This window comes from Callithrix jacchus, chromosome 8, assembly GCF_049354715.1.
Source record: "Callithrix jacchus isolate 240 chromosome 8, calJac240_pri, whole genome shotgun sequence".
NCBI lineage: Eukaryota > Metazoa > Chordata > Mammalia > Primates > Cebidae > Callithrix > Callithrix jacchus.
In genome coordinates, this window is record NC_133509.1 from 102284580 (window position 1) to 102299351 (window position 14772).

The 14772-nt window shown below is 34.8% G+C and overlaps 1 protein-coding gene across 17 annotated transcripts in view; it reads left to right on the top strand.

Moving 5' to 3' along the window:
* PALS1 (protein associated with LIN7 1, MAGUK p55 family member) overlaps positions 1 to 14772 on the top strand; it is a 108748-nt gene that overhangs the window by 62085 nt on the left and 31891 nt on the right. For all 17 annotated transcript variants that reach the window (XM_078335216.1, XM_078335213.1, XM_078335212.1 and 14 more), the window contains 5 exons: positions 3157 to 3365; positions 10288 to 10365; positions 10922 to 11068; positions 11350 to 11511; positions 12276 to 12353. In XM_078335216.1, the coding sequence (XP_078191342.1) occupies positions 3157 to 3365; positions 10288 to 10365; positions 10922 to 11068; positions 11350 to 11511; positions 12276 to 12353 (674 nt within the window). The remainder of the gene's footprint in view (positions 1 to 3156; positions 3366 to 10287; positions 10366 to 10921; positions 11069 to 11349; positions 11512 to 12275; positions 12354 to 14772) is intronic.

Genomic DNA, 14772 nt, shown 5'->3' on the forward strand with positions numbered 1-14772 from the left:
TCTGACTTCATGTGATTTACCTGCCTCAGCCTCCCAAAGGGCTGGGATTATAGGCAAGAGTCACCACTGTGTCTGGCCGACTTTTAAGTCTAATAAGTCTTTCTAAAAATACTTTTCCTTATCATTATTCTCTAAACAGTACAATGTAACAGCTATTTACATTAAGTGTTATAAGTAATCTAGAGCTGATTTCAGGTAACTGGAGGTTGTGTATACCTTATATGTAAATACTGCACCATTTTATATAAGGGACTTATGCATCTGCAAATTTTGGTATCTGTGATAGGTCTTGGAATCAATGTCCCACTGATACCAAGGGACAACTATATATATAAACTAAGGAAGGCTAAATATATATATATATATTTAAAAGGAAGAGTGAGTAAAGTTCTTTTGATTTTGGGCAGGAAAGATAGGGAACCTCAAGAATCAACTGAAGAACTGTTAGAATCTATTTAAAAGTTTAACTGCTGTTCAGATTTTGGCATATAAGATAATTAAGAGTCGGTAGTATTTCTGCAGGCCTTATAAGAAGAAAGCTGACAACAAGGCACATTAGGAAGATACTTTCCCATGTCTTTTTTATACTATGTCTTTGATTGTATAAGTCCTGGTATGTGCTCTAAGTTCTTCCTAGACACATTTACAGGTTTAATTTTAGTCTAAATCTCAATAGGACTTTTCTTTTTTGGAAGACTAGGAAAGAGAGAATGGGCAGTAACGTGAAAGAAAGTGACTTACAACTAATTTACAGTAGTCAAGAAATGTATAAAGATCAGGTACTTGTCATGTTAATATGAACAACCATTATAATGCTACTATAATAAGACAATATAGTTCTGATAGACCAGTGAAATAAAGACAGATTCTAAGATGTGTAAGAATTTGGTGGCATTATAAATCAGTGGAAAAGGAATGATTGATTATTTTTTGACGAGGTTTCACTCAGTTGCCCAGGCTGGAATGCAGTGACATGATCGTGGCCTCAGTGGATTCTCCTAGCTCACCCTCATGAGTAGCTGGGCCTAAGGTACATGCCACAATGCCTGGCTACTGTTTCATATTTTTAAAAATTATTATTTTTTAAAGAGACAAGGTTTCACCATGTTGCCCAGGCTGGTCTCGACTTCTTGGACTCAAGCAATCCACCCACCTTAGCCTCCCAAAGTGCTGGGATTACAGACATGAGCCACTGCGCCTGGCCAGGAATGATTATTTAATAAATAGTATTAGAATCATTGGTTATTTTGAAGAAAAATAAAGTTAAAATTTTTCATATCTATGCTGAAATAAATTCCAAATGGATTAAAATTAAATAGAAGTTAAATAGTTAAGTAGAAATTATAAGAAGCTAGAAGAAATCTAGATAAATATTTTTTAATGACTTACAAGAAGCTTATAAGCATAGAAACAGTTAAAGAAATCACACAGGAAAAAAGAGGGATCGTTCTTAACATATAAGAGTTAACCTCTTCTGGCTGGGTGTGGTGGCTCACACCTGTAATCCCAGCACTTTCTGAGGCCAAGGCAGGCGGATCATGAGGTCAGGAGTTCAAGGCCATCCTGGCGAAGATGGTGAAACCCCATCTCTACTAAAAATACAAAAATTAGCTGGGCGTGATGGTGGATGCCTGGAATCCCCTGTACTCAGGAGGCTGAGGCAGAGAATTGCTTGAACTCAGGAGGTGGAGGTTACAGTGAGCTGAGATTGTGCCACTGCTCTGCAGCATGGGTGACAGAGCAAGACTCTGTCTCAAAAAAAAAGGAAAAAAGGAGTTGAAAACTTCTATAATGAAATTAATAAAAGCAACCACAAATATAATTGAGACAAATAGAAATACTAGAAAACAATTCCCAACAAATATGACAGAATATATGCACACATATGCGCACACATGCACACAGCCTGTTTGGGAGCAGGGAAGAGACTACCAGTGCTTCTTAACCATTTTGGAATAATATTTTCCAGAACAGTGCTGTGCTAGGCATGCACACTAACAGGCAGATACAGTACACGTACACGTGCCCACAACTTTCAGTACAACTTTAGGAGACTCACATATTCTTTAGAGTTGTATAGACTGCAAAACAAGTGCCTGGTAAATAAGAATAAACCTCAACTTACCTATTAGTAGGTCAAATAGAAGATTTTTTTTAAATGATCTCAAATTGGTGAAAATATTGCTAATGGAATGCAGATTAGTAAAGCCTCCCTTGAAAGCTGTTTGACTTTTAAACAATGTCAGAATCTTATCCAAAAGTTCTATTTCTGGGAATTACTTTATGAAGAATCTGGGACAAATTTATCTGTAGCACTGATTATTATGTACTGGAATGCTTGTTTTTATGGTAGATTGGAAGCAATCTAAATGTTCAACTTTAGTTTAATGGTTACTATAAATTATGATTTAGCTATGTAGTAGAATATCATGCAGTCATTATATATAAATTTTTTTTTTTTTTTTTGAGATGGAGTCTTGCTCTGTAGCCCAGGCTGGAGTGCAGTGGCACAATCTCAGCTCACTACAGACTCCACCTCCCTGGTTTAAGCAATTCTCTGCCTCAGCCACCCGAGTAGCTAGGATTACAGGCACTTACCACCACAGCCGGTTAATTTTTTTGTCTTTTTAATAAAGATGTGGTTTCACCATCTTGGCCAGGCTGATCTTGAACTCCTGACCTCATGATCCGCCCACCTTGCCTCCCAAAGTGCTGGGATGATAGGTGTGAGCCACTGCACCTGGCCTATATATAAATATTTTAAAAGACTAGTGATATGGGAAATCATTTATAATGTACTGTTAAAAAGGAAATAAGATGTTAAGAAAAAAATATTTCTAAGTGGTGGGATTATTGGTAGTTTTAAATTTATTAATTTTTGTATTCCTTCCCTCACTTGTTTTTATAGTGAACATGTATTAGTTTTATAATTAAAACACCTTTGTAAAAATGCAAGTTATTCTGTTGTGTGATTTTTTTAAAAATGTTTTACTTAAAAATCTATAAAATGACCATGATTGACACTCAATAATATATGCATATTTTGGTATTTTTCTGAAAACTTAAATTGTTACTGGTTCAAATAAATTTTCTCTTGAAATACATGTTGAATTAATACTGAAACAATTTTTGGATTCCTTTTTCTTCTCCTACTAGAAATAGAAGACTTATTTTCTTCGCTTAAACATATCCAACATACGTTGGTAGATTCTCAGAGCCAGGAGGATATTTTACTGCTTTTACAACTTGTTCAAAATAAGGATTTCCAGAATGCGTTTAAGATACACAATGCCATCACAGTACACATGAACAAGGCCAGTCCTCCATTTCCTCTTATCTCCAACGCACAAGATCTTGCTCAAGAGGTATGTATTCTAAACTGTTGATGTCTACAAGGTAATTAGTAGTGGCAGTGGCAGGAGGACAGGATTATTGGAAAATACTAATGTGACTATAAGATTTGTTTGAATTAATTATTGCTAATCACATGTTAATAATGTATTGTGACAGAAAAGTTTACTACATGCATTTTATCCTAAAAAAAAAAAAATTACTTCAGAGTCAGAACTCTGTTTCATGAAGTTAATTTTATATATAAAATTATAAATTTGGATAGTAACAAATATTTGAATTACTAGAGAGCAATTTTTAGTGTTTTTAGCATAGTTTTATGAATTTTAAGCATTATACATTATAAACTGAAATAGTGAATACTGATGAGATAAAATTATAACTGACAATCAGGTATTATATAACTCATAAGATTTATTATGTCTAGGTATTTTGAAGTTTTCCTCCTGTAAAAACTGTAGACATATCAAATTATTAAATCTTAATGTACTATGAGAGTTTTTATTGTTAACATCATAGCATAAATTCTTGTTTCTGATGCTAACCAGTGTTCAGTGTTTAATCTGCTCTACAAACATCTTTTAAATTTAAGATTTTAAAAGGATATAAATAAACACTCCTGTTTTGAGGAATAGACAGTCTCTCATTATTCTAGTGTTTTAAGTTATTTTGGTATTATTAAAATGAATAATTATGGAATCCCATCAAGTGAATGTATTTCATTGAATGCCAGCAGGAGACAAAAAATGGGCTATTGGTGAAGGAGGACATCTGGAGCTACAGACCTATAAAAATAGGTTAGGAGGTATTTTGTAGATTAGCACACAATTGTCCCCAAGGAATATATTTTTCTCACTTGTCATATTTACTTACGATGGTTTAAATGGTTTTCTGAAATTTCTAAAAGTTACTTCTCTTACGGAGATTGAGATAACATTGCTTCGATCTTATACTATTTGCATACATAGTATAATTTTTATAGTATGAATTTGGGAAGAATACAAAATAAATTATCATAATCATTCCTGTCCCTCTTAGGAGGAAGGTTTGTCCAGCTGGCTGCTGGGTCCTTGTTTTGCTAAATACAGCAATGGTGAAGAAGAAAGTGAGAGAAGGAAGAGAGATCAGAATTGTTCCAATTGAAAAAAGCTGACACACATAATGGAAAGGTGGAAAGAAGGGAGAAAAGAAACAACTTAGCTTAAAGGAGTTGAGAAAAGCAAAGAACTAGAAGTGGCTGAGAGAGTAAATGCACTGGGGAGAAAGAAGTGGTTAAAAAGGGCTTTTAAAAATTCCATTTTTATTATTAGTTTTAGGATACTTCACATATGTGAATATAGGATAGTTCACAATTTTAAAAGTACTGTATAAAGGAGATTTTCTGAAAATCTCCTTTATATCTACAGTGTCTTCAGTGATAGAACATGAATGGTTTTCCCTGGAGCATGCATGACTGTGAAGTTGCCTTTTCAGTACATTATACTTGTGAAAAAAGCACATAGTCAGAACTCATCAAAGAGAGGAGTGTTAAATCTGGTAACAAAATTGTAAAGGTTAAATGGACCCATTGCCTTTATTTTACAGCTGAAAAACATATTAGCAATCACCAGTTCAATTCCCCTGTTTTCATTCTGAATATTGAGACCTAGTGAGGTTAAGTTAAAAAAAAAAATCTCAAGGAATTTAGTGAAATATTTAGAAGTATTCTTTGTTTATATAGCTTAAAATATTAAACATTAGATGCCATATAATAGATAATAAAACCTATGAAAACCTCAAATTTTAAGGTCTATATTAAACTTTTATGATCTAGGATATTTACTAATAAACACAAACCAAATTTCTTGGATGTTAATAGAACTTTTATAAAGAAAAGGTTGAGAAATTGGACTTCATTAGATGAACTTATAAACACCTTTAAGAGTAAAAATGAGAGAAAACACACTGGGAAATGGTATTTGATTTTGAGATATTGAAGTATATATATGTGTGTTTCTATAAATACACATATGACAAAAATTTGTCTATAGAATATATAAAGAACTCTTGTTGGCCAGGCACAGTCTGTAATCCCAGTACTTTGGGAGGCCCACGCTTGTAATCTCAGCATTTTGGGAGGCCAAAGCGGGTGGATCATTTGAGGTCAGGAGTTCAAGACCGCCCAGGCCAAAGTGGTGAAACCCTGTCTCTACTAAAAAAAAAACAAAAAACAAAACCAAACAAAAAAAGTTAGCCCGCTGTAGTGGCGTGCACCTGTTCCCAGCTGCTTGGGAGGCTCAGACAGGAGAATCACTTGAACCCAGGAGGCAAAGGTTGCAGTGAGCTGATATTGTGCCAACTGTACTCCAGTCTGGGCTACAGAATGAGAACCTATCTCAAAGACAAAAAATAACAACTCTTGCAAATTAATAAGAAAAAGACTACACGGTTAAAAAAAGAATTTTGACAGTCACTTAACAAAAAAGAGGAAATTCAAATGGCCAGTAGCGATGAAAAGATACAGGCATCATTAGCCAACAGAGAAATGCAAATTTAAACAAATTGAGATACTGCTACACTGACACCAGAATGACTATGATTACAATTTAAAAGACTGTTAGTATTGTTTGTGAACTTATGGAACAACTGAAACTCTCATACATCTCTGGTGGAGTATAAATTGGTACTACCTCTTTGGAAAAATGTTTGGCAGTATCTGCTAAAGCTAATGCACCTATATACTGTGACCCAGCAATTTCAATCCTAGGTATATACCCAAGAGAAATGAAAAGTGTATCCATAGATATATTTAAACAGCCTTCTAATTTAAAATATTACTTTGATAACATTTTGAAAAGTCAATGGAAACATAGAGTAATATGGAGTCTATTGTCATTGTCCAGATGTAAGATTTTGAATAGTAGTCGCACATAGAGTATAGAATTATTTACATAGAAAATTAATAGGACATAGTGTCTCTAGGTGGGTAATAAAGGTAAAGGAGACATCAAGGATGACTTCCTACCCTCTCTTCTTTCACTGAATTCATTAAATATTTCAGTGTTCTTTGCCAGACATTCTGCCAGTAGCCAAATATGAAGTTGAATAAAATACAGTTCTATCTTCATTGAGCTCAGTGTAGTGGGGAAAGAGCCCTATTGATAATTTTAAATCAAATATGTTCAGTTTTATGAGTATGTATTATCTAGGCAAGTAGAATAAGGCAATTCAGATAGCTGGGACAGCTAGTATAATCAGAGTCGTTGTTGGGAAACAGTATGGTTTGTGCAGGGAACAAGCAGCTTGATGCTGAACCAGAAAGATATAAGGAATGCCAGAAGATAGGGCTGGAAAAGATGAAAAAATCAGTTGGTGACAGTCCTTAGATTTTTTTTTTTTTTTTTTTTTGAGATGGAGTTTTGCTCTGTCACCAAGCTGGAATGTAGTGGCGCCAACTTGGTTCACTGCAACCTCCACCTCCTGTGTTCAAGCATTTCTCCTGCCTCAGCTTCCAGAGTAGCTGGGACTACAGGTACATGCTACCATGCCCAGCTAATTTTTGTACTTTTAGTAGAGACAAGGTTTCACCATGTTGTTCAGGTTGGTCTTGATCTCTTGACCTCATGATCCCCCCCGGCCTCCCAAAGTGCTGGGATTACAGACATGAGCCACCACAGCCAGCCCACAGTCCTTAGATTTAATACTAAGGAGCTAGGCTTAATCTTGTAAGTGACAGAGAGCCACCCAGAACTAGAATGGTCATATTTCTGTTATAGAATTAAAAAGGATATTTAATGACATAGAAAAATATTTTAGTCATTTATTAGTATCAGATCCAAATAGTTATAAAATACTATTGTAGGGTCTGGGCACAGTGACTCACGCCTGTAATCCCAGCATTTTGGGAGGCTGAAGTGGGTGGACCACCTGAGTTCAGGAGTTAAAGACCATCCTGGCCAACATGATGAAACCTCATCTCTACTAAAAATACAAAAAATTGGCACTGGGTGTGGTGGCGGGTGCCTGTAGTCCCAGCTACTCAAGAAGCTGAGGAGGAGAATGGCTTGAACTCAGGAGGTGAAGATTGCAGTGAGCCAAGATCATGCTGTTGATCATATGTCCAGCCTGGACAATAAGAGTGAAACTCCACCTAAAAAAAAAAAAAAAAAGATGTAAAGAATAAAGAAGGGATATATACATAGACATTTTCTCAAAGTTTAGATGTTGAAGGTATATTTTTGGGGTAACTAACTTTATTGAGATATAATTTACATGCACTAAAAATACAATAAATGTGTTTTATTGTATAATTCAGTGTATTTTGACAAATATGTACATCTGTAAAATGTACGACTGCCATCAATTATAGAAGCATCCACCACTTCACAGAGGTTCTCTCCCATGACCCTTTGCAGACAGTAACCACCTCTTTCAACCCTCAGACCCTGTAACAATCCACTGATTTGCTTTCTGTTTTACAAATTTGTCATTTGTGGACATTTTATATAAATGTAATAAGACAATAGTCTTTTCTGTCAGACTTCTTTTGTTTAGTATGATGTTTTTGCGATCCATGTTGTTCTTGTATCAGTAGTTTGTAAATTGCTGAGTTATCATTTCATTCTTTGAATATCCCATAATTTGACTACTCACCTATCCGTGGATATTTGGGTTGTTTCTTGTTTATGATTCTAGTAGGTAGGTAATAGTATATTGTTTTGATTTGTATTACATAGTGAGCATTATTCTGTATTTTTATTGACTATTTATCTTTTGTGAAATATCCAGTCAGATCTCTTTTCCATTTTATTCATCTTGAGTTCTAAGAGTTTTTAATATATTCTGGCTAATGGCTACACGTTCTTTGTCAGATACATATATCAAGGTGAATATTTTGGTAAAGGCAAATAGAAAAATGCAGGAAGGATATATACCAAGGTAATATCCCTGAGTACAATAAAAGTTCATCTGTTTACTTCCTTCCTTTTGGTTTTCAATTTTCTTATTTTTTGCATTTAATATATATCACCTTTATAATTAAAAAATTGGTTTTAAAATGCAAAAGGATCTTGCCTCTGAAGGAGAACAAGGAAAAGTGGTATAGCTAGCTGAAGAAGAGTACAAACAAGGTCAGGAAAGGGTATTTTTTTTTTTTTTTTTTTTTTAGGAAAGGGTATTTTTAAAGATAAGAGACTAGAGCATTTTTATAGGCCAATGGAAAGGAGTGGTAGGATAAAAGAATAGCCTTTAATTCCTTAACACCTTTGCAGCAGAAGTTGTTGATATGTGTTGACGCTAGAATAAGCAACATATAGCTTAGTAGGGAACTGGGTAAACACAGTAGTTCTAAATTTCTTTAGAAGGGAATATCTCAGAGATGTTTAGGAACTGACTTAAAAGTCAGAATAGGAAAAAATCTCTAATATGGAAAATTATTATGGAATTAACTCAGTACATTTTGTATAACCTTGGTACATTTTAAATTCATAATTATCTTCCCATCCTCAGAGTTTCTTCAACTATCAAAAGGTGTATGATCAAGACTACAAATTTCATTTAAAATTAATGTAAACTTGATAAACTTTAAAAAGGAAACAACCCTCTTTTAAAAACAACTTTTAGTTACCCACAGTCTTAAATCATGGGCTTTGTCCCTTGTAAGATTTTAATTGAGTTCTTGAAGAAGACAACATTTGCTCTGCCACCCTGTTTATAAATATAGGACTCTACAATTAGAAATATAATTTTCTGGGTACCAAAACCACAGCGCAGACTGGTTTTGGTACTGTCATTGCTTTGATCCACTTGCTGTGGTAAAATTAATTAATCCCAAAATTACCATCTCTTAGGTTTCATATGGAAATTACTGATAAAATGATTTAAAATGGTCCATTATAAGTTACTTATTTATTTATTTTTTTTTGAGACAGTTTCATTCTGTCATCCAGGCTAGAGTACAGTGGCACCACCTCAGGTCACTGCAACCTCTACCTCCTGGGTTCACGCCATTCTCCTGCCTCAGCTTCCTGAGTAGCTGGAATTACAGGCACACGCCACCACACCTGGCTAATTTTTGTATTTTTAGTAGAGACGGTGTTTTGCCATGTTGGCCAGGCTGATCTCGAACTCCTGACCCGAAATGATCTGCCTGCTTTGGCCTCCCAAAGTGCTGGGACTACTAGTGTGAGTCATTGTATCTAGCCTGCTTTAAGATTTTCTTAATCATTCTTTGAAGCACCGTAAATAGTAGGTACCATTTTACAGATAAGGAAACAAGCTAAAAAAAATTAATAGCCAAGGGGAGTTTATCCTAGGAAGACAAAGATTTCTCGACTATGGGAAATTTAATGTAATCCATTATATTGTGGTGATTGTTCCATTGCACTCATATAAATTCATCTTGCTAAACTGTCACTCTTTTTCTTTTTAAATCATATAAAAAATTATAAAACAGAGACAAGGTCTCACTATGTTGCCCAGGCTGGTCACAAACTCCTGGGCTCAAGCAGTCCGCTCACCTCAGCCACCCAAAGTGTAGGGATTACCAGTGTGAGCCACCATGCCCAGCCTAGACTGTAACTCTTTAAGTTGTTATCTCTGATTTTAAATAGTCACAGAAATTATTTAAAACCTATAGAATAGCAGGTAACTGTTGGGACAGTTTTTCTTTTCTTATGTAATTATTATTAATGAATTTTATGGTATGTTGGGAGAAACTTTCAAGATGGAAGTATTTTGTCTATAGGCGTAAGTACCAAAATCTTATTTAATGTTTTTTTAATAAGAAATATTGTTATCCATGATAACAAGATTGAAAACTCTCATAATTCTTTTTAGTGATTTTTTCTTACAAGTATTTTTTATTTTGATTTGCACTTTAAAAAATATGACCCTGCATGTAGGTGCTACTGATACTTCTGTAATCTAGGAAGAATAATCTTTATTTTTGTTTCTTAGGTGCAAACTGTTTTGAAGCCAGTTCATCATAAGGAAGGACAAGAACTAACTACTTTGCTGAATACTCCACATATTCAGGTAGAAGATGGACAGATGAATATATATATGGTTTTTCCAGTATTACTTTATTTTTTTTTCTTTTTTTTTAAATCACAGGAGAAGGATTTAATCTTTTATTTTTTTAAATCAAAGACTCCAGGGCTGAAAGAAATGTCAAACATTATCTAGCCTGTTCTGATGTTTACAACCCTATCTATAGCATAATAATTATTGTTGGGTTATATATTTTCAGATTTAAAATGAACCAAATTATTTTTGAAACAACTGTTTCTTTAAAAATTAGGCAAAAAATCTTCCCCCTTTTGGTTATATTTTCCGTAAGTTTTAATTATCTAGGAGGTTTAGGCCTTTACATTGATGTTGTTTTATGAAGTTTAGTAAGTATTTTAGACTTTCATAACCCATTCCAGAGTATGCCCTTAGTATACTTAACACATCTTTATTTATTATTAGCTCTAATTAATTATAGCACTTTTAAAGATTTAATGGTGCTATGTACATAGTGAGGTTAAAAATCACTCTGCAGAAATAAATCATGCTATTACTTAAAATGCCATGGATTTCTTTGAAACAGGCACTTTTACTGGCCCACGATAAGGTTGCTGAGCAGGAAATGCAGCTAGAGCCCATTGCAGATGAGAGAGTTTATGAAAGTATTGGCCAGTATGGAGGAGAAACTGTAAAAATAGTTCGTATAGAAAAGGCTCGTGATATTCCATTGGTAAGTGTCCTACATACTATGTTAAGCAAGAACATTTTTCTTCTGTTGTGTGCTTCAAAAGTCTGGTTAATTTCAGAATTCGAATGAATAGAGTATTTCTGAAGTGGAAAATGTGGGGGAAATGATCAAACCTATAAGTCTAATTACAATTACTGTAGCTGTGTAAGTAAATTTTTTCTTAAGATAACTGAAGGTTAGTATTGTTGAGTAGAAAACGAATAGAATTTAAAAATAAGTGCTTAACAAAAAATTGTAGTATTAAATCAGATAATTTTTTTTAGGGTGCTACAGTTCGTAATGAAATGGACTCTGTCATCATTAGCCGTATAGTAAAAGGAGGTGCTGCAGAGAAAAGTGGTCTATTACATGAAGGAGATGAAGTTCTAGAGATTAATGGCATTGAAATTCGGGGGAAAGATGTCAATGAGGTTTTTGACTTGTTGGTAAGTTGACACAGCTAGAAGAATAATTTTATTTTTCTGCAATCAGTAGTAATATAACTCATTAATACACTCAGTACATATTTATTGAGTGCCTAATATGCACTAGCCATTTGGGAAATGGTGACAAAACAAAGTCTGTGTCCTCATGATTTTTTGTGTTATTTTATTTATTATCTGTAATTGATTGTTGTTTTTCTAATAATATTAGACAATAACAATGCTATAGATCTGCAGTGTCCAGTATAATAGTCACTAGCTGCCTGTAGCTATTTCTGTTTAAATTTAGTAAAATTTAAAATTTAGTTCCTTATTCACACTAGCTGCATTTCAAGTGCTGAAAAGCAGTATGTAGTTAATGGCTACCATATTAAGATACGGAAGTAGCACAATTCCATCATTGGAGAAAGTTCTATTAGATAGTGCTGGTATAATCAGGAAATTATTTATAGACATCTTTTGAGAGATTTATGATCACTTTGTACACACCCACAGACCAGATTTATGGTTCTAGTTACCCAGCATCTCTAATTACAGTGGAATCTTCACTATCTGCTTATGCTGTTGTAAAATCTATAAAACATCTTCACACACTTATTTTCACCCAGCCCCATTCATTGCTTTGGTAGAGCAAAGTGCCACTGGTCATCATGTAAGTCAGTGGAGGGGTTCTAAAATACTCCAGTTTAGAGAATATAGATCATAAAATCGTGGAATGGTTTTCATAAATACAAATTTAAAAAAATAACCTGATCTTTCTATTACAGTCTGATATGCATGGTACTTTAACATTTGTTCTGATCCCCAGTCAACAAATCAAGCCTCCTCCTGCCAAGGAAACAGTAGTAAGTGATTTTTAAATTTTCATTATTTATTTGTTCCATGGTTGCTGTTTACTTCTGTTACTGTTTACTGTTACAGAAATGTCACTGAGTATTTCTTGTACTCAAATACAGGTAAATTCACTCATTTTTATTTAAATAAATATGAAATACCAGTGTTTTAAATTAGTAGACTCTGCACCCCACCACTTTGGTGGGGTTGGGGGTGGAGATGGAGTCTCTATCTGTTGCCCAGGCTAGAGTACAGTGGTGTGATCTTCGCTCACTACAACCTACTGCAGCCTACGCCTGCCAGGTTCAAATAATTCTCCCACCTCAACCTCTTGAGTACCTGGGATTATAGGCTCATGCCACCATGCCTGGCTAATTTCTATATATTTTTAGTAGAGATGGGGTTTTGCCATGTTGACCAGGCTTGTCTTGAACTCCTTGGCTTCATGTCATCTGCCTGCCTTGGCCTCCCAAAATGCTGGGATTATAGGTATGAGTCATTGCATCTGGCCAAGTCTGCACCTTTTTAAAATAAAAAATATTTCAGTTTCAGAATTTTTTATTTTGCAGTTATAGTGCATTTACTTAATATTGGGTAGAGTAAGTGCTTTTAAAAAGTTCGTGCAACCCTTATTTTAGAGTATATTGTTCTGTTAAACATTTACTCAGTTAACTCTATTAAAAGTTAGGCTTCCTTACCTTATGATCAAGCAATTGCATTCCAAAGTATATATCCAAGAGGACTAAAACATATGCTCACATAAGAATGTCTACATTAATGTTCATAGCAGCAGCATTCATAGTAGCTAGAAAGTAGTCACAACCCAAATATCTGTCAAGTGATGCATGAAAGACAAAATATGTATGTATGATGGGATATTATTTGATAATTTTTAAAAGACTAAGGTACTGAAATATGCTACAATATTGGATGAACCTTGAAGAAAATATGTGAAATGAAAAAGCCAGTCACAAAAGGCCATGCATTGGTTCATTTATATAAAATGTCTAGAATAGGTAAATCTGTTGGAGAGAAAGTAGATTAGTAGTTCCTTAGGTGTGGAGATAAGGAGTTATGAGGAAATGGTAATTGCTAATCAATACCAAGTTTCTTTTTGAGGGGATAAAAATGTTCTGAAATTATTTGTGGTGATAGTTGTACAAATCTATGAATATACTAAAACCATCCAATTGTGTGCATGGGTCAATTGTATATGAATTATATATCAATAAAACTATTTAAAAATGATAAACTTTAAAGTGTTGGATTAACATGGAAGCTTGTTGTATTGCATCTGTTATTCTTAACTTTAAAGCACAGCAGTTTGAGAAAGAACACATTTCATTTTTTTTCTCAATGTTTCATCACAGGTATGTTTTATATTTTTGCTATCATTCCATGTTTTCCCTTTATTTTTTTACAGAACATGCTGAAGTTGATATTGTATCTGCAACCTACTTTATGTTTCCAGTTTTTTGTAGGAAGAGAAATGAGGGAATACAGTTTGTTTTTGAATTCAAATAGCTTGATTTTCTGTGCATTGTGTTTTTTCCCTATATATCTCATGTGAATAAGCCCTGAACTTCAAAAGTAGCTCTGCAAACTGAGGAGACATAACAGAGGAGGGTTGGAATATGCTCCTACTTAATTATCTCCAATAATCCATCTTTCCTGAGCAAATGACTTTTGTCTTTTGAGAATGAATGTCAGAAGTTAAGGCATTTTTTTTTGTTTGTTTTGTTTGAGATGAGATCTGGCTCTATTGCCCAGGCTGGAGTGCAGATTACAACTCACTGCAACCTCCTACCTCAGCTTCCCTAGTAGCTGGAACCACAGATGCATACCATCACATTCGGCTAATTTTTGGTACCTTTGGTACAGATGGTGTTTCACTATGTTGCCCAGGCTGGTCTCAAACTCCTGAGCTTAAGTGATCCACCTGCCTGAGCCTCCCAAGGTGCTGGGATTACAGGCGTGAGCCACCATGCCCAGCCAAGACATGTCTTCTCCTGCTCTTCATGTAGAATCTGTAATTCTGTACAAGAAAAGCTCTTTTCGGCCAGACATGGTGGCTCACGTCTGTAATCCCAGCACTTTGGGAGGCCGAGGCAGGTGGATCACGAGGTCAAGAGATTGAGACCATCCTGGTCAGCATGGTGAAACCCCGTCTCTACTAAAAATACAAAAAAATTAGCTGGGCATGGTGGCGTGTGCCTGTAATCCCAGCTACTCAGGAGGCTGAGGCAGGAGAATTGCCTGAACCCAGGAGGCGGAGGTTGCAGTGAGCCGAGATCGCGCCATTGCACTCCAGTCTGGGTAACAAGAGCGAAACTCCGTCTCAAAAAAAAAAAAAAAAAAAGAAAAGCTCTTTTCATGGATAAAATTAATCGAGGTGTTACATTGATACTTGTTGATTCTCATTGTATGCAA